This window comes from Orcinus orca, chromosome 1 (assembly GCF_937001465.1).
Source record: "Orcinus orca chromosome 1, mOrcOrc1.1, whole genome shotgun sequence".
Classification (NCBI taxonomy): domain Eukaryota; kingdom Metazoa; phylum Chordata; class Mammalia; order Artiodactyla; family Delphinidae; genus Orcinus; species Orcinus orca.
In genome coordinates, this window is record NC_064559.1 from 67,213,218 (window position 1) to 67,233,865 (window position 20,648).

At 42.4% G+C, this 20,648-nt stretch overlaps 1 protein-coding gene across 1 annotated transcript; it reads left to right on the plus strand.

The window, feature by feature from the left end:
* Positions 1-4,720: 4,720 nt before the first annotated feature.
* LOC125965241 (endogenous retrovirus group K member 7 Env polyprotein-like) lies at positions 4,721-5,806 on the plus strand. Its single transcript, XM_049713871.1, has 2 exons — positions 4,721-5,724; positions 5,775-5,806. Exon 1 carries the CDS (start codon positions 4,782-4,784, stop codon positions 5,697-5,699), a length of 918 nt encoding a protein of 305 aa, XP_049569828.1. The 5' UTR covers positions 4,721-4,781; the 3' UTR covers positions 5,700-5,724; positions 5,775-5,806.
* Positions 5,807-20,648: the final 14,842 nt, after the last annotated feature.

Here is a 20,648-nt window from a genome sequence, read left to right on the forward strand (position 1 = left end):
ATTCTTCCCCCTAATGAGGTTTTTGCAATACCTCAGGCTGGCGCGCAGATGCCAATATTTCCTGCACCTGTTTTTCCAGATGCATCTGCTGGAACTAATTCGGGAAACTTACTTCGGGCCCGACCCCGGGCCCAACAAACAATAGGGGCAATTCACCAGACGCTCAATCCCTTTCTTCCCTCAGGGGAATCGATGAATTGTTCAGGGCCACCCCAGGCAGCGCAGGATTGGACCTCTGTGCCACCTCCGCAACAATATTAACTCCTGACTCTCCAGTTGTAAAAATACCAACTGGGATTAAAGGTCCATTGCCCCCAGGAATAATGGGTTTAATTATTGGTCGGAGTTCAACTTCTTTATCTGGCCTAACAGTGTTGCCTGGAGTTATTGATTCTGATTATACAGGAGAAATTCACATAATGGTGGCTCCCTCTAATAAAACACAACAAATTTATGTAGGACAAAGAATAGCACAGTTGTTATTGTTACCATATTATAAAACAGGAAAGAATGTTGTTCAGGAAGCAAGAAATGAGAAAGGATTTGGCTCCAGCGATATGGTATTTTGGATTCAAGAAATTACTAGAAATAGGCCTCTAAAAACTTTAAAAATTAATGGAAAGAATATTCAGGGACTGTTAGATACAGGTGCAGATTCTTCCTGCATAGCAGGAAAAGATTGGCCTAACAGCTGGCCTACCCGGCATGCTGACAATATGTTAGTAGGTTTAGGAACTGTTCCAGCAGTAGCTAAGAGTTCCCAGATTTTAAATTGGGAGAATACTGCTAATAAACAAGCAGGCTCCTTTTGTCCTTATGTAATACCTGGCCTGCCAATGTCCATTTGGGGAAGAGACATACTTATGCAGATGGGAATGCTCTTGTATAGTCCAGATGAGTGGGTCTCCTCACAAATGTTAAAAATGGGATATGACCCAGATAAAGGTCTAGGAAAAAATCACGAGGGAAGATTATATCCTGTGATTGCTGAGCCCAAAAATGATAAACATGGAGTGGGCTATCCAAATTTATAACGGGGGCCATTGTTTTAAAAGCAGCTGACCCTATAGTGTGGCTTTCAGAGGAACCTGTGTGGGTGGAACAATGGCCCCTAACTTCTGAGAAATTAACAGCTGCAGAAGAATTAGTGGAACAGCAATTATTGGCAGGACATATTGAACCCTCTAATAGTCCTTGGAATACTCCTATATTTGTTATAAAGAAAAAATCAGGAAAATGGAGACTATTACAAGATCTTAGAGCAATAAATAAAACCATAGAAACAATGGGGGCTTTACAGCCTGGACTTCCCTCTCCAGTAGCCATCCCTGAAAATTATGCTATTATAGTTATAGATTTGCAAGATTGCTTTTTCACGATCCCCTTACATAAGGAGGACAGAAAAAGATTTGCATTTAGTGTACCCTCTCCTAATTTTATCAGACCATATCAGAGGTATCAATGGAAAGTTTTACCGCAGGGTATGAAAAATAGCCCTACCTTATGTCAGAAATATGTAGACCAGGCCATATGTAATATAAGACAGAAATATAAAGAAATTTATTTAATACATTATATGGATGATATATTATTGGCCCATAAAGATAAGGCCTACTTACATCAGGCATTACAGGATATGATGGAAGCTTTACAGGAGTATGGATTAAAAGTTGCTCCAAAGAAAATTCAAACTGAGCCTCCTTATAATTATTTGGGCAGATTAATACAGGAATTTTCCATTCAGCATATACCTTTTCAGTTAAGAACTGATCATTTGGTTACTTTAAATGATTTTCAAAAGTTTTTAGGAGATATAAATTGGATAAGGCCTTTGTTAAAAATTACTACTATGGAATTAAAACCTTTGTTTTTGATATTACAAGGAGATTCTAACCCCTTATCCCCTAGAGAGTTAACTGCAGAAGGAAAACTAGCCATAGAAAAAATAGAAAAAGCTTTAAAAAATGTTTTTATTAAAAGATTAGATTATACCAAATCTTGGGATTTAATTATTTTAAGGACTCCAGTTATTCCTACAGGATTATTATGGCAAAATGGACCATTAGAATGGATACATTTGGCTGCTAGTCCAAAAAAGATTGTTGCCTCATACCCTTTTATGGTTAATTTGTTAATTATTAAAGGTAGAAAGAGAAGTAGAGAGTTATTTGGAAAAGATATGGATAATATAATTATACCTTATAATAAAGATCAATTAGAGGCCTTGCTGTTGTTAGAAGATTCATTAGGAATAGCCCTGGCCTCATTTAGAGGTCAAATTTTATTTCATTTGCCTAAAAGTGTATTGCTACAGTTTTTTAAGGAACATATGGTGGTTTTTCCTACATATTATAAGATGAAACCTTTGGAAGAGGCCATATTAGTATTTACTGATGGATCCTCCTTAGGGAGGGCAGCCTATATTATTAATAATGAAAAGAAGGTATTAAATACAGAAAATTGCTCAGCACAGCAATCAGAAATTATGGCAGTTATAGAAGTGATGAAATTAACCAGAGATAAAAAAATTAATTTATATACTGATTCCTTATATATAGTTAAATTATTTCCAGCAATAGAAACAGCAGCCTTTCCTGAGAATAAGAGTACAATAATTAAGTTACTTAAGAGATTACAAAAAAGTATATGGGAAAGAACACAGCCTTATTATATAGGCCATATTAGAGCTCACTCTGGATTGCCAGGGCCTTTAGCAGAAGGCAATGCCTCTGCTGATGCCCTGACTAAAATTTTTATAGTAGATGAAAATAAAGTACAAGAAGCAATAAAATCTCATCAGCTGCATCATCAAAATGCTAATGCCTTAAGATATCAGTTTAGCCTATCCAGGGAAGCGGCAAGGGAAATAGTAAAAAATTGCTCTGTGTGCCCTACACAAACTAATGTACCTCAGCAAGGAGTAAATCCTCGAGGTTTGCGAGCTAATGATCTGTGGCAAATGGATGTGACTCATGTGCCTAGTTTTGGAAAGCTGTCCTATGTACATGTTTGTGTGGACACCTTCTCACATGTAATTGTAGCCTCAACTAGGACTGGAGAGGCCTTTAAGGATGTGTGCCAACACTTGATGTTTTGTTTTAGTTATTTGGGAATTCCCCGAAAGTTAAAAACTGATAATGGCCCTGCTTATGTTTCTAAGTCTTTTCAGCAATTATGCCAACAGTTTGGCATAGCCCATAGTACAGGAATTCCTTATAATCCACAAGGACAAGCTATAATTGAAAGAACCAATCAGGTATTAAAAAATATGATTTATAAATTGCAAAATGGAGATTTAAAATATTTTTCTCCTCATCATTTACTTAATCATTCCATGTTTGTATTAAATTATTTAAATATGAATGATAAAGAGAAAACTCCTATGATGAGACATTGGGAGATAAATGAAGAAAATGTGAAACCAAGGGTATTATGGAAGGATGTTTTAACAGGAAAATGGAATGGGCCAGATACATTATTAACTAGTGGTAGAGGATATGCTTGTATTTTTCCCCAGAATTTTGATTCACCAATTTGGATTCCTGATCGATTAATTAGACACCCTGAGGTGGGGAATTTATTAAAGCGTCTTTCAGAAAAGAAAATCTACTGCCGAGATGGCGGAACCGCAGTCACAGAAAGTGGGTCCTCCGATGACACAGCTGTCGCTTGAATCATCTTGCGATAAGGAGGTACAAACTTCTCCAAAATTTTTGGAGAAGAAGTTTCGTTCACGAAAAAGAAAGTATACTGCCTCCACCGTTGAAGCGGCTCCAATTACATGGGGAGCAATTAAAAAGCTTTGTCTGAATGCTGAAAATGCTATGAATGCTCAAGGAGTGCCTTTGATGACTGCTAATTTTTTTGTGGCTATGCTTAGCTTGCTTTCGGTTCAGGTAAGTGCCAACGGTACGTACTGGGCTTATTTTCCAGATCCTCCTATTTTACATACATGTACTTGGAAAGATTCTAATATTCCAGTAACTTCCTCATTTCCTGAATTAACCGATGGTAGTCGAAGAGCACAGGGCTATAAACAATTTGTAGTTAATTTTAATTATTCATTTACAGGTCAGACTGATTTTCCTCCAATATGCTTTTTTCTTGATTCAGGGTTAATAGGAAATAATCAAATAAAAAATGGGTGTTTGTCACTAGTTGATGCAGGATTTTTGACAGATTCCCCTAAAAGGCCCCCTAAAGAGCCAGTAGGAAGAGATAAAACCACAAGATATTTATGGTCATTATTAGGGAAAGTTGTAGGACAAAATCAAGTTTTTGTTAATAAATCTTTGCCTAAAGTTGTTCATCCTTTTAAATATGATGATTGTGATGAGGCTGTAGGGGAAGCTACAAATGAATGGATTTGGATAAATATTAAAACTGGATATCCTTCATGGATATATTGTATGTATAATAAAGAAAATAAAATATTTATTCCTGGAACTGAATATTATATTTCAGATTGGAGTAGTAATTTTCCTGAAGGAGATTATAGAACATATTTAAAGTTAGGCTTGCTATACCCATGGAATGATACCTATATTCCCCGTCCATTAAAGATAAATAGATGGAATAATCATGGATGGGTGGCTCCTATTTATACTTTTGTTTATGAAAATAAAACCTATTATCAATCTCAGTTATGGAGATTGCCCTTAACCACTCGTAAAATAACGCTAATTAGAGCTACTACCCATGTGGAAGAGTATTATATTCAAGCCTGTGTGTTATCTCCATATTCCTTATTGCTTTCTAATGATAGTGAAAAGTTGCAAATTATGCAGTATAATATGAGGTTTTATATTACTTGTCAGCAATGTATATTAACCACTTGCATTGTTCCTGAAATGAATGTATCAACCATAATGGTGTTAAAAAGACCAGCTTATATTGTGCTGCCAGTAGCGCTTAATAAATCTTGGTATACAGATATAGGGGCGGAAATTATAAGACAGGTTGGAGAGCTCATACGGCCAAAAAGATTTGTGGCTACTTTGATTTTGGGAATTTCCGCCTTAATAGGAATATTAAGCTCTTTTACTGTCGCAACATATGCTTTAGTGAAGGAAGTGCAAACAGCACAATATGCTAATGATTTATCAAAAAATATATCCTTGGCTTTAGCAACCCAGGAAGCAATAGATAGAAAGTTAGAAACTAAAGTTGATGCCCTTGAAGAAGCAGTTTTACATATTGGTCAAGAACTTGCTGCTTTAAAAATTCGCTTATCTTTAACATGCCATAAAAAATATTCTTGGATATGTGTTACTCCTTTAAAAGTAAATTATTCTGAATATTCTTGGGAACAAATTCAAATGCATATTTTAAATGTATGGAATTCTAGTGATGTGGGAATTGATTTGGAACAGTTACATAAGCAAATTCATGATATTGCGGCCTCTCAATATGATATGAATCCCTCTAAAGCTGCTGCAGAATTTTTACAAAATTTACAAAGTTATTTTAAAAATAATTCCTTTATGCATATTTTAATAAATTATGGGGCTGCCGGAGTGGTTATAATTTTGCTTCTTATTTCTTTTCCAGTCATTATCCGATTAATTCAAACTGCCCTTCAAAGTGTATACAGAACCAAAGTGGAATTACATACTGCCTTTTTAAAAAATAAAAAAGGGGGAGATGTCGGGAGCCACATAGGAAGTGCCTTTGAGTTACAGCACAGACGAGACCCGTAGTGTCAAGCAAAGTTGATGCTATCGGGTACAAATATGGAGAGGCAAAGTTCTCCTCTGCAAAGCTGATGCTGTCAGGTATAAATATGGAAAAGCAAAGCTCTCGTTTGCAGGCGCTCTCTTCTCACAATCTCCTTGCCCAGGGCTGGTGCCTGGGCTTTCCTGCCCACACTGAGGTTGAGGCCTCCTGGTGGCTGGTGCCGTGCAATTGGTCTCTCTTGCCCAGTGCTGTAAGCTGGGCCCTCCCTGGAGGAGAAACCTGGGTTCCCGAAGACATGTGACCAGAGCCGGGGCCCCGCCAGTTGGCGAGGGAATCCCAAGGCAGGTGCTGGGCGTGGAGGCCACGGGGGCATAGGCTACCAAGGTGACAGAGAACTGACCTTCTCTGGGGGCACTGCACCTCGCACACCTCACATCTCCCTGCTTGGCCCCGGAGGATGGCTGGTTAGCCAGAGACGGGTAAGATTCCTCAGGGAAGGAACAACCTAAGACAGGCACAGTCGCAGAGGGGCCATCAGGAGAGAACTTGGGGGCCAACAGAGGTGGGGCATAGACCCTCACCCCCCAACTTTGCAGGAGCCTGAACCCTGTCCCCATGGCTGCTTCGCTTCCCACGCCCAGCTCAGATGGGAACCCAGGTAGCAGACAAGAGACCTGGCCAATGGCAACTGCCCTCCCGCCGCAGCAGGGCTTTGTTTCCCATTTCCTCCGTGGACCACAGCTTTCCTCTGTGTGGTAGCAAGGCTTTGCTCTGTGTGGTTCCCCTTGTCTTCCCCTGCCTTTGCCTAAAGTGATTTTGTAGGATTGCTATTGGGGTTGGAAAAAATGTGTAGTTTTAATGTAAGAGTTTAAGTAAGATTTTAATTTAGGGTAAAAATCAAGAGAAGGATTATAGCTACTTTGGCTTTTTTAATGATTATATTTGAAAGTTTTATTCCCAGGCCAGGGCACTGGACTTGGGGAAATACAATGGTGGGAACATTTCTGCAGCAGCTTTTTATTCTAAAAGAAAAATTACAAGAGTTATGGCCTCCCAGTGAAGTTATAAACATGTTGGGAAATACCTGGGTATGGTGGCGAGTTTTTATGCAGCAGTGAGTTTAATCAATGAATTTATGGTACAATGCCCGCTCCCATGGTTTTTTAGAAGTATAAAAAAATAATGTGTATTGTTTTGATTATTATGGTGGGGTTAGGAAATTTGTAGATGAAATGTTGTATGATTGTTTTTAATTATTAATAGAATAATGTGTTTAAGTTTATGATTTAGTCAAGCAGAATGTGCAGGTACAAGAACACCTTAATCTTCTGAGAAGAATAAAGAAACTGCAGACAAGTTCCTGAAGTTTCTGACGTAGATGTGATCAACATGTACCTAACCACAGAGGATGAAACGGACTTTGACCACAGAAGATGAAAGGGACTCTGGGCGATGGGAAAAATACCTAATTTGTTTTGATTAATTTGCTGATGTAAATCACCTTTGTTTTATGGCTTATGTGGGGGAGTTTTTGGCGTGGGAATGAGGATGTTGAATTTGAAAATGAGATTTTTTATAGTATAAATACTTGGAAATCAGAAGAATAAATTTGGCAGATCCTTGCATCCTCTGAGGTGTCTTGTGTTCTGTCCACGCCGACTCCGTCTCCCCTTTCGGTGAAACCTGTTCAGCTGGGGCTGGTCCTCGGCAGACTTCAAATGGTCTGCATTTGCTCACCGAACCTCACCAATCCTATTACTGCTGCACTTATGCCGCTGTACACACGCTTGATTCTCTTTCGGAGACATATCAATCCATAGGTTTTGTGATTTTTACTAGTCAGGTATATTCTTAGGCGTTTAATATTGGGTGTTGAGTCCATTTCGTTTAGCAAGGAGTAGCTCTTGTGTGTTACATATTTGGCTTATGGAATGGTATCTGTGCTAATTTAAATCTCTGATTTTATGCAGCACCGCAACTCACTTTTCCCCTTAAGGAAGCATAAGTTGGTTTTCTACATTTGAGCCCCTGTTCTGTTGTGTAATTCAGTTCCTGTGTAGCCAAGTTTATATTCCGTGTAGTAGTGATTTCTTATGATAATTCTTTTTCTGTGTGACTTATTTCACTTAGAATCAACGTACCTGAATCCACTCATTATGCTGCTATGGGCCTGATGACATAGATTTCATTGCTGAGTGATATTGCATTGTACGTAAGTACCACAACTTCTTTATCCATTTTTCGCTTTCTGCAATATTGAAGTTGTACCGTAAACGAGGTTCTTGTAAACAGAGCCATCCCAGACTTTTGGGTGGCTGTGAATTTTTGATTTTAATCTCGCTAAGCTATAGGACCATAAGTGGAAGTGCCCTAGGCTCTGTTGCTTTGTTTTTCGGATGTTTCAGGAAACACCATACACTTCTCCAGAGTGGCTGTTGGCAATTTACATCCCGCCAATCAGCATAACAAGGCTCCCAGTTCTCCATGGCCTGTCCTGCCTTTCTGGATTTTACACTTTTTTCAGATAGCCCTTTTGACCGGGGGATGTGAGACTTCATTTTAGTGCAGGTTTCCTTTGCAAGCTTGCTTGGTTGGCCAAAAAGGGTGTATGCATTTTTTACTGAATATATTCAGGAAAAAATGCATACGCCCTTTTTGGCCATGTGCATCATTGTGGACGTTCTGCCTCTTTTCCTATGCTTTACATGCAATTCCAGTCTACCTCCTGAAATCGGTTTCCTGCAATTCTGACCCGCTTTCAAGTGCTCTTGGCAGCCTTACTTCAATATATTTTTGGACGATAGCTGTCATTTATAACACTGCAGTTTTGTGAATTTCAGTGCCCCTGAGCTCCTTTCTTCAACTCGCTTTCTTGTGTGCTGGCCACAAAACCGCAGGATTGCTTCAGCCCATAGTGTTGTTCCAGCACAGCATGCTAAGCCTTTGGTTAATTCCTCTTCCTGGTGGGAAATGAGAGTTAAATTTTCCCGTCCAGACACCTCCAGCTAATCTCTCATTGGTTCTCCCTATTCCTGTACATCTTCCGCAGAAATTGCAAACTGGGCCAAACAGGAGGTTAAAGGCACTGACTCTCCAAGTGAGGAGAGTGTTAGTAAAGCGTCTGGAATGTTGCACCCGAGTACCAGGGGACGAAAACTGAGACACATTTGAACACGTTTCCCAATCACATGGTGGATCATAGTCTGGGTTCCACATGCATGTTTTAGCTGAAGGAAGAATCCCTTAAACCTGGAGAGTTGAGACCCATGGAATGGCTACCATGCAATATGACTTCAAAGGGTCTGCATTTGCTCACCGAACCTCACCAATCCTATCACTGCTGCGTTTATGCCACTGTACACGCGCTTGATTCTCTTTCGGAGACATATCAATCCATAGGTTTTAAGATTCTTACTAGTCAGGTATATTCTTAGACGTTTAATATGGGGTGTTGAGTGCATTTCGTGAACAAGGAGTAGCTCTTGTCTATTAAATATTTGGCTTATGGAACGGTATCTGTGCTCATTTCAATCTCTGGTTTTATGCAGCACCCCAGCTCACCTTTCCCCTTAAGCAAGCATAAGTTGGTTTTCTACATTTGAGACCCTGTTCTGTTTTGTAATTCAGTTCCTGTGTAGCCACGTTTACATTCCGTGTATTAGTGATACCTTATGACGTTTCTTTTTCTGTGTGACTTATTTCACTTAGAATCATCGTACCTGAATCCATTCATTATGCTTTTACGGGCCTGATGACATAGGTTTCATTGCTGAGTGATATTGCATTGGACGTAAGTACCACAACTTCTTTATCCATTTTTTGCCTTCTGTGATATTGAACTTGTACCGAAAATGAGGTTCTTGTAAACAGAGCCGTCCCAAACTTTGGGGTGGCTGTGTCTTTTTGATTTTAATTTCCTTAAGCTATAGGACCATAAGTGGAAGTGCCCTAGGCTCTGTTGCTGTGTTTCTTAGGTGTTTCAGGAAACACCATACACTTCTCCAGAGTGGCTGTGGGTAATTTACATCCCGCTCACCAGCATAACAAGGCTCCCAGTTCTCCATGGCCTGTCCTACCTTTCTGGATTTTACACTTTTTTCAGATGGCCCTTTTGACCGGGGGGAAATGAGACTTCATTGTAGTGCAGATTTGACTTGCAAGCTTGCTTGGTTGGCCAAAAAGGGCGTATGCGTTTTTTCCTGAATATATTCAGGAAAAAACGCATACTCCTTTTTGGCCAAGTGCATGATTGTCGATGTTCTGAGTCTTTTCATATGTTTTCAATGCAATTCCAGTCTACCTCCTGAAATCGGTTTCCTGCAATTCTGCCTTGCTCTCAGTGCCTCTTCAAAGCCTTACGTCAATATACTTTTGGAAAATAGTTGGCCTTTATAACTCTGCAGTTTTTTGAATTGCAGTTGCCCTTAGTTCCATTTTTCAGCTCTTAATTTTGTGATCTTGCCTCATATCCACAGGATTTCTTCAGGCCCTATTCTTCTTCTGGGGTGTCTTGCTCTGCCTTTGGTTAATTCTTCTTCCTGATGTGAAATTAGAGTGACATGTGCCCATTGAAACCGCTACAGCTATTTTCTCAATGGTTCCCCCTATTTCCATTCATCCTCTGCACTAACTGCAGACTGTGTGATACCGGAACTTAAAGGCATTGACTCTCCATGTGGAGATGTTGTTAGTAAAGTGGCTGGAATGTTGATCCGGAGCCCCAGGAGAGGAAAATGAGGTGCGTTTTAGAAACCTCTCCCAATCATATGGTATACCATCCGCTGGATTTCCCATGCATGGTTTAGCTGTAGGAAGATTCTCTTCAACCTGGAGTGTTGGGACCCTTGGAATGAGTAGCATGAAGTATTGCATTAAACTTTCGGCAGTTGCTCACCAAAGCTCACCAATCCTCTCAGCCCCAAGTGTCCAGCCTTATGTCTTACCCAGCTGTGGGTTTATATGTGGTCATTCCAGGTTGCATCACAGCCCCTGAGCGAATTTTGTAAGAATTTTTCTCTCTTTCATTGTTTCTGCGTTTTGGTTTTAAAATTTATTTCTATAATGGGGTTTAGCTCATTTTCACTGCTGTGTTTGTGCTGCTCTGCACACACTTGATTCCCTTATGGAGATATATCAATACATGGGTTTTAAGATTCTTATTACTCAGATATATTTCTCTGCGGTGTATAGGGTGTGTTGAGGCCAGTTCATTGAGCAAGGTGTAGATCTTGTCTAATACCTATTTGGTTTATTGAACGGTATCTGTGCTAATTTCAAACTCTGGTTTTATGCATCACCCCACCTCTCCTTTCCCCTTAAGCTGACATAAGTGTGTTTTCTAAATGTGAGACACTGTTCTGTTTTGTAATTCATTTTTTGTGCAGCCATATTTATCCTCCCTCTATAAGTGATATCTTATGATATGTTTCTTTTTCTGTTTGACTTATTTCAAGTAGTATTATCGGACCTAAATCCACTCTTTATCCTTCTACTAGCCTTATTACATTGATTTCATGGTGAAGAGATATTCCATTGTACATAAGTACCACATTTTCTTTATCCATTGTTCTCTTTCCTGGGATATTTAAGGTGTACTGAAGTTGAGGTTCTTGTAAACAGAGTAGCCCTAAACTGTGGTCTCCTTTGTCTTGTTGATTTTTAGACTTCCCTAGGTATACTCCCGTGATTGGAAGTGCCCTATGCTCTGTAGCTCTGTTTTTTAGATGATTTAGGAACCACCATACACTTCTCCAGAGTGGCTCTTGGCAGTTCACACACTGTCCATCAGCGTATAAAGGCTCCCTGTTCTCCATGGCCTGTCCTGCATTTCTGGTTTTTACAATTTTTTCGGATGGCCCTTTTGACCGGTGGGAAATGAGACTTCTTTGTTGTGCACATTTGCATTGCTTGCTTGCTTGGTTGCCCATAAAGTGCGTATGCGTTTTTTCCTGGATATATTCAGGAAAAAACGCATACTCCCTTTTGGGCCAACTGCATCATTGTCGAAATTCTGCCGCTTTTCATGTGCTTTAAAGACGAGTCCAATCTATCTCTTGAAATCTGTTTCTTGCAATTCTGTCTTGCATTCAGATCCTCTTCTATGCCTTACCTCAACATATTTTTGGACGTTAGTTTTCATTTATAACTCTGCAGGTTTGTGAATTGCAGTGACCCTGAGCTCCATTTTTTAAGTTGCTCTTTTGTGAGCTGGCCTCAAAGCCGCAGGATTGCTTCAGGCCCTATTTTGGCTCCGGCGAGGCGGGCTGAGCCTTTTTTTAATTCTTATTCTTAATGGGAAATTAGAGTGACATGTGCCCGTCCACACCCCTACAACTATTCTCTCATTGGTTCCCCCTCTTCCCGTTCATCCTCGTCACAATTTGCAAAATGTGTGAAACAGAAGTTTAAATGTGCTGATTCTCTAAGTGGGGAGATTCTAAGTAACGTGGCTGGAATGATGAACAGGAGCACCAGGAGAGGATAAATGAGGTGCATTTTAGACACATCTCCCGATCACATGGTGTACAGTCCTCTGGGTTTTCCATGCATGTTTTAGCTGTAGGAAGATGCCTTGAACCTGCAGATTTGCGACCCATTGAATGGGTACCAGGTAGTATTACTTTAAAGGGTGTGCATTTCCTCACCCAACCTCACATTTCTCTTAGCACGAACAGTTTCCAGCCTTATGTCTCATCCTGCTGTGGGTCTAGATGTGTTCAATCCACGTTGCATCACCATCCCTGAGGAAAAGTTGTAAGAGATTTTCTCTGTCTCTCTGTCGTTTATTTTTTTCAATTTATTACTATATTGGTTACAGCTGATTTTCAAAGCTCTGTTTCTTGCTGCTGTACATCCACTTGATTCACGTACAGAGAGACATCAATAAATTCTTTTTCAGATTCTTACCAGTCATAGATATTCTTTTCCGGTGACTTGAGTGTGCTGAGTGCAGTTCTTTTAGCTACTGTGTAGGCCTTGTTGATTATCAGTTTGGTATTTGGAATGGTATCTTTGCTAATTTCAACCTCCTGGATGATGCCTCACCCCTCCCCACCTTTCCCGTTTAGCAGCCTTATGCGTGTTTTCTACATATTTGACTATGTTTTTGTTTTGTAATTTATTTCATGTGTAGCCATTTTGGATTCCACATTTAAGTGATATCTTATGATATGTGTCTTTTTCTTTTTGAATTATGTCACTTAGAATGATCATACATAACTCCTCCGGAGTTGTTACAACTGGCCATATTTCATTGATTTCCAGGCTGAGTAATATTCCACTCTACATAAGTACCACATCCCTATCCATTTTTTCCCTCCAGAGACATTTAAGTTATATCCTAGTCGAGGATCTTTTAAACAGAGAGGCAGTAAACATTGGGGTGCCTGTGTCCTCTCGATTTTTGTTTTTCCCAAGATATATGCCCATGAGTGCAAGTGCCCTATGCTCTGTAGCTCATTTTTTAGATGCTTTAGCAAACATAATACACTTCTCCAGAATGGCCGTTGGCAATATACATTTCCACTATAAGCCTCACAGGGCTCCCTCTTCTCCTTGCCCTGTCCTGCATTTCTGGTGTTTACACTTTATGAGGATGGCTCTTCTGACTGATGCGAAGTGATATCTTTTGTAGTATTGATTTCCAGTGCCCACCTGTTTGGTTGGCTAAAAAAGTGTATGCCCTTTTCTTGAATATATACAGAAAAAAACGCATACAGCCTTTTTGGCCAACTGCAATGTTGGCAATGTTCAGCCCCTTTTCTTGTGCTTAATGGCGAGTCCTTTCTACCTCCTCAAATCCCTTTCCTGCCATTCTCCCTTGCTTACCAATCCTTTTCTCTGACTTTCCTCAAGACATTTTTCAGTGATAGATATTTTCAACTCTGCAGTTTCGTGAATTTTACTGCCCCTGAGTTCCATTGTTCAACTTGTGTTTATGGGAACTGGCCACAAAGCAGTGGGATTTCCTCAAGCCCTATACTGTTTCCATGGGCAAACCTAGCCTTTGGTCAATTCGTCTTCCTGATTCGAAATTAGAGTGACATGTGCCTGTCTGAACACCTAGGACTTGTCTCTCATTGTTCCTCATCCTTCCGCTTCATCCTCTGGACAAATTCCAAACTGTACGCAACAGGATGTTGACAGTGCTGACATCTCCAAGTGGGGAGACTGTTAGTAAAGACGCTGGAGGGGTGAACCCGAGCACCAGGAGATGAGGAGATGAGATGCCTTTTCCAAACTCTTCCCGATCAGACGGTATACCATCCTCTGGGTGTGACAGACATGTTTTAGCAGTAGGAAGAGTCCCATTCATGTAAGGAGAACACCAGGGCTTTTTCAAAATCAGTGTCTCCCCGAAACCCAAACTGGGGAGTTTTTTAAGCTACGGCTACACATATGTTCATTAAGGGCCTTGGGAAGTAGGCAGAGTCCAAACTTTAGATGATTGAAGTCTTCAGGGTCAGAAGCACTCACCACCGGCTTCCCTTAGGTTACACTTTAACTGTCATTGATAGATGATGTCAATAAAAATATCTATTCTTTTTCCGATTATTTCCCCTTATAGGTTATTGCAAAATATTGAGTGTAGTTCCCTGTGCTATACAGTAGTTCCTTGTTGATGATCTATTTTATACATAGCAGTGTGTATGTGTTAATTCCAAACTGTTAATTTATCCCTCCTCCCACCTTTCCCCTTTGATAATAATAAATTATAAGATTTTATACTTCTCAGAAATGGGGGAGCTGAAAGAGAGGTATCATTTTCAATGGAAAAGCATTTAAAACAAGATTGAAGCTTTAACCAAGATTATTAGATGTACATCCTTGGAAAGAAATCACTTCATTTCTCTAATATTGACCTGACAAATAAGACAAACCTTTTCACTGAACTTGCTGATAATAAAGTGATGGAAATATCAAATGGAAGTGTTAGAAACATCTTATTTTACCCGAGCCTTATAAACTGTTCTATGTTAACTACAGTTTGGCTCACACATCTGTTCATTGAAGTTACAATAGTCTCAATTTCTGTTACTGATCCTCCAGAGTGGACCCCAACAAGGGTCCCCCTGCCCAGTGTCATTGGGACCAACAGATCGAGACTGAGTTTGGTTCACAAGCAAAGGAAACTTTATATTTTGATCAGAGAATGGAGAGGTGAGAGCATGCACTACCCCGTGGGCTGTGGGCTGGGCTGCTGTGTAGAGATCCTGTCAGAGTCAGTGGGAGGGAGGGGGCGGAGCTCTCGAGGGCCGGGTTGGCTGCAGCTCAGGCTCTATATCTCGGAGTCTGCACTGGGCCCCAGGAGCTGAGGTGTCGACCCAGCCATTCTGCACTAGGAAATCTGGTCTGAAGTGCCGGGTGTGGAACCTCTGCATGCGGGACCCTAGGAGCACGTGAAATTAGACAAAGCACAAAGGATAAAAAAGGTCAGACTTGACTTTATTGCCCAGATTCTATTTTTATCTCCCAGGGATTTTTAATGGGCTTTGCTGGGGACAAACCCCTCCTCTGCCTTTTGTCCCGTTCCTCATTCTTGGAGTGCTGAGGGTGCAGACCCTTCTTCTGTAACTGCTGAGTGCTGAGTTGGGAGCCCTCATACCAGGGGACGAGGGTCAAACTTCTCCCCAGCAGCCTCCAGGTGACGTTGATTGGCCCCAGGACCCCTGCCTCCCTGCTCGTCCGCCTGAGCACCAGCATTGGAAGTGTTATAGATTCTAATGACCTTTAAGGGTCCAGGAAAGAGATGTGCAGAGACGCTGTGGGGGCCGATTTCACCCCACCCCACATTTGTTCGGCCACCTTAGGCTGACCGTTTCTGCCAGCCTAGATGCTCTGACCAGTAGTCTGCTCTTTCTTCAATTAGGCCCCTGAATTAATGTAAAAACAGCACCAGGTGTCAGAGCCCTGCCCGCTTAACTCCCAGACAGTCCAGGGTCAGTGGTGATCAAGGACCATGATGGCCACTGAGTCAACAGCCTTTTGAAGTAAACAGGAGTCCAGCCGGTCTTATTGGCCACCATCATCACGGTGTCTGTAGGCTTTTCTATGGTGACAGTGTGATATACAGTTCCCCCGCCAAGATTATTAGCTCCCCTCCAGGTGCAGTAAGTCCTGCAAGCAGTAGTCTACTCCTTCGGGACACACTATTGTTGTTTTATGAGAGAAACTCCAGGTCAAGTGATGTTCACACGAGTCGTCATGGTGCCCTGTTGTCCCCGGTTATCTCTCTGGATGTTGGAGTTAGAGGGCCTCCTCACTCGAGGTCGGTGTGCCCACGGAGCGAACCCTGCAACTTCAGGGCATGGTTGGTGATTAGGATCACCACGTGGGGTCCTTTCCCCTTAGGAGGGAGGTGGCCTTTTGGGCTGCTGATTTCCAGGTTTTTAGATACCGCCAGTATCTTGGCCAGATGTGGCAGTGGGCCAAGCCCCTTGGTGACTGTAGTTTATCCTACCTGGATGGCATTCTTGCGTTGTTCCATTTCAAGTGGTCCCAGTTTTTGCACTAATTCTCCAATGGCGATTCACCTTTCACCGGGAATGGAAAGGTCAAAGGGTTTAGCTCAATTAGGGAGTTCCAGGGCAAGGGTCTGAATTGACTGCTCTTTCCATTCTTGAAAGGCCACTTCTGGATTCTGTTCAAAAGGATCATCATCTTTTCCTTTCAGTGTTTCATATAGAGGCCCAGCTAGTAGACTGTAGTTAGGGATCCAGAAGCAGCAAACCCTGGCCTCCCCAGGAACCCCTAAGCTGTCTTCTAGTTTTAGAAAGGGGTAAGGCTACAAATGGTTTCTTCCCTTTCCTGGGATGGGCTTCTCTGACCTTGTGTGAGAATGAAGCCCAGGCAGGTCACCGCAGTCTGTGATATTTGAGCTTTTTCTTGGACAACTTCTATCCTTTATTGGCTTGGTAGTTCAGAGGCCTCCTTAGTAGGGCTGGCGATCAGAATGTCATCTGCATATTGAAGGAGGGTTTCCTTTTCCAGAGAAACAAAGAACTTTTCGGTCTTTAGCTAAGCTTTCCCCAAAGATGGTGTGGGAATTTTTGAACCCTTGGGGCAAGACGGCCCGGAAGTATTGTTTTAGTTGTATGTTGAGTCCTGCCACTCACAAGCCAAAATTTCTTGTGACTCTGGGACTAATGGAATACAAAAGAAGGCATCATTGAAGACTAATAGAGAATACCATGTCCTGGTGGTTGGTAGAATGACCAGCAGGGTGTAGGAATCAGGAGCAACTGGAGGTATATCCTCGGTGGTTTCACTGACTGTCCTGACATAATTTACCAGGTCCCCAGCAGCCCATGGGGCTCTCGTGGTCAGGCCAATCCCAGGATATGGAGCTCTCCTGGGCAGGTACCCCACCCCCAACCCAGCCCACGGGGCTCTCATGGTCAGGCCCCTCCCAGGATACAGAGCTACCCTTGCAGGTTCCGTGGCAGGGCTGGGCACACAGGAACCGTGCACATAGCCCTCATTGAAGAGCACCCTCAGCTCACCTGTCGCTCAGAGCTGACACAGAGCACCTCAGAGCAGGACTTGAACTAACAAACAGCAGCTCCGACAGGTCTGTGACCCTGGGCATCACTCTGTGTGGCCTCCCTCCACCTGGTCTTCCAGAGACTTCCACTGCACCCAGGGCACCAGGCCTCTGTCTCCAACCACCACCCACCCCCTCCTCTCCCTGACTCCTGGGTTCCTCTCATTAGGAGAGGGTTTTCTTGAAGTTGTCTCCCACTCATGGGCCAGATAAAATGATTAGAAAACAAGCCAAAGCTGCAGCCCCTTGTCTATCCTGACTCTCAGGAGCCCACACCTGTTCCTTGGACCTGGCCGGTTCAGCAAGTTCCATTTTCTGCAACTGTGAGCCCCTGAGGGGTGATGATTGGCTGACCTGGGCAGCCTTACCGTGCCGGCCAGCCCTCCCCAGGTGTGCCTGGGTTGAGATCAATATAAATACCACTCCAGGCAGCAAGAGCCCCTGCAGCTGTGCCTGACGCCATTTTCTCTGCCCTGTCAGCAGTCTCGGGGCTGGGCTGGTGGGAGGGAGTGAGAGGCCACGGCTTTGTGGGTGGCCCAGTGTGAGTGGGGCTCTGCTGGACTTTCTGCAGCAGTTGCCAGGCTGCCACCTGCTAAAGAAGAGGATGTGTCACCCATACCTGCTGCTGGAATTTCTCCCTGGGCAGAGGTGAGGAAGGAAAAAAGCAGTGGGGGCAGGGACAGGACGGGTATCTCAGGCAGGGAAATGGAAATCTTCCAGAAGAGCACCCAGGGCCAGGACCATCCTGGCTGGCCTGCAGGCACCAAGTCAGCTGGCATGCTGTCACTCGTGTGGCTCCATGGCCCTTCCTCTAGGCTTTCAAGTCCTTGTATATATTCAGGTGTTTTACCTGGGAAGGGTGGGAACAGTTCAGCAGCAACTGGCCTGGGGCTCAGCTCACGTTTACTCACAGATGCCTCGGCACGGTGCCCCAGCTTGGCAATGAGGACGCTTGTTGTGTGGGCGCTGCTGGCTGAATGGGAGACGATTCCCCACCACTGACCAACTTCAGAATTGTTTACAACTGGAGCAAGTGCCCTGATACGGTTTTCCTCTGAGTAACTGGTGGGTTCTGTTTTTTTTTTTCTCTTTTTCGTTTTTGGTTCAAGGTAGATTTTATTCCTCTTTTTTGTATTTACAGATATAAGCATGGAAATAATTTATTCATATAAATACATGTATGTGAAGGGAATAATTGTTTTTTCTGTGTTATTTTTTAAATTTTATTTCTTTTTAATTTTGAATTTTATTTTATATTTTTATACAGCAGGTTCTTATTGGTTATCTATTTTATACATATAAATGTTTACATGCCAATCCCAATCTCTCAACTCCTCCCACCACCACCCCCCCAAGAGCTTTCCCCCCTTGTTGTCCATACGATTGTTGTCTACATCTGTTGCTCTATTTATGCCTTGCAAAACGGTTAATCTGTACAGTTTTTCTAGGTTCCACATATATGCATGAATATACAAGATTTGTTTTTCTCTTTCTGACTTACTTCACTCTGTATGACAGTCTCTAGATCCATCGACGTCTCTACAAATGACCCAATTTCATTCCTTTCATGGCTTAGTAATATTCCATTTTATATATGTACCACATCTTTATGCATTCGTCTGTCTGTGGGCATTTAGGTTGCTTCCATTACCTCGATATTGTAAATAGTGATGCAATGAACATTGCGTTGAATGTCTCTTTTTGATTTATGGTTTTGTCTGGGTATATGTCCAGTACTGGGATTGCTGTATCATATGGTAATTCTATTATTAGTTTCTTAAGAAACTCCATATTGTTCTCCATAGTGACTGTATCAATTTATATTCCCAACAATAGTGGAAGAGGCTTCCTTTTCTCCACACCCTTTCCAGCATTTGTTGTTTGTAGATTTTCAGATGATGCCCATTCTAACAGGTGTGAGGTGATACCTCATTGTTGAGTCCATTTCGTTGAGCAAGGGGTAGGTCTTGTCTATTACATATTTGGCTTATGGAACGGTATCTGTGCTAATTTCAAACTCTGGTTTTATGCAGCACCCCAACTCACCTTTCCCCTTAAGCAAGCATAAGTTGGTTTTCTAAACTTGAGACCCTGTTCTGTTTTGTAATTCAGTTCATGTGTAGCCAAGTTTACATTCCGTGCATTAGTGATACCTTATGATGTTTCTTTTTCTGTGTGACTTATTTCACTTAGAATCATCGTGCCTCAATCCACTCATTATGCTGGTACAGGCCTGGTGACACAGATTTCATTGCTGAGTGGTATTCTGTTGTACGTAAGTACCGCAACTTCTTTATCAATTATTTGTTCTCTGGGATATTTAACTTGTACTGTAGAAGAGGTTCCTGTAAACAGAGCCATCCCAAACTTTGGGGTGGCTGTGTCTTTTTGATTTTAATTTCCCTAAGCTATAGGACCATAAGTGGAAATGCCCTAGACTCTGTTGCTTTGTTTTTCAGATGTATCAGGAAACACCATACACTTCTCCAGAGTGGCTGTTGGCAATTTACATCCCGCCCATCAGCATAACAAGGCTCCTTTTTCCCCATGGCCTGTCTTGCCTTTCTGGATTTTACACTTTTTTCAGATGGCCCTTTAGACTGGGGGGAAGTGACACTTCATAGTAGTTCGGATTTCCATTGCAAGCTTGCTTGGTTTGCCAAAAAGGGCATATGTGTTTTTTCCTGAATATATTCAGGAACAAACTCATACGCCCTTTTTGGCCAAGTGCATCATTGTCGATGTTCTGCCTCTTTTCCTATGCTTTAAATGCAAATCCAGTCTACCTCCTGAAATCGGTTTCCTGCAATTCTGCCCCGCTTTCAAGTCCTCTTCGCAGCCTTACTTCAATATATTTTTGGACGTTATCTGTCATTTATAACTCTGCAGGTTTGTGAATGACAGTGCCCCTGAGCTCCTTTCTTCAACTCGCTTTCTTGTGAGCTGGCCGCAAACCCACAAGACTGCTTCAGACCCTAATCTGCTTCTGGCAGGGCACGCTGAGCCTTTGGTTAATTCCTCTTCCTGGTGGGAAATGAGTGTTAAATATGCCCGTCCAGACACCTACCTCACTCTCAACCCCTTGGTGATGTGGGTCCTCTGGTTTGTGGCCACCTTTGCTGGGTTCCTCACGTTTCGATGATGTGGCCCCACTAGTGTGAGGACACTCCTGCCTGGTTCTCATCCACGTGGTTATGTGGACCCCCTGGTGAGAGTCTGTTCCTGGCTGTGTTCCTCACCCTTCTGTGAGGGAGACCCTCTGCTGATAGGTCACTCCTGCATGGCTGGCACACACTGCCTTGGTGAAGTCAGCCGTGTGGTGGCAGTTGGAGCGTGCTGGGAATCTCCTCCCACCGGTGATGAGGGCCCTCTTCGGTCAGGCCCTAACTGCTGGGCTCACCAACTTTTCTTAGTGAGCCCAGTGATGCTT

What these genes read in the sequence shown, in the direction of transcription:
- LOC125965241 (XM_049713871.1), top strand. Translation starts at nt 4,782, where the DNA reads ATGCAGTATAATATGAGGTTTTATATTACTTGTCAGCAATGTATATTA.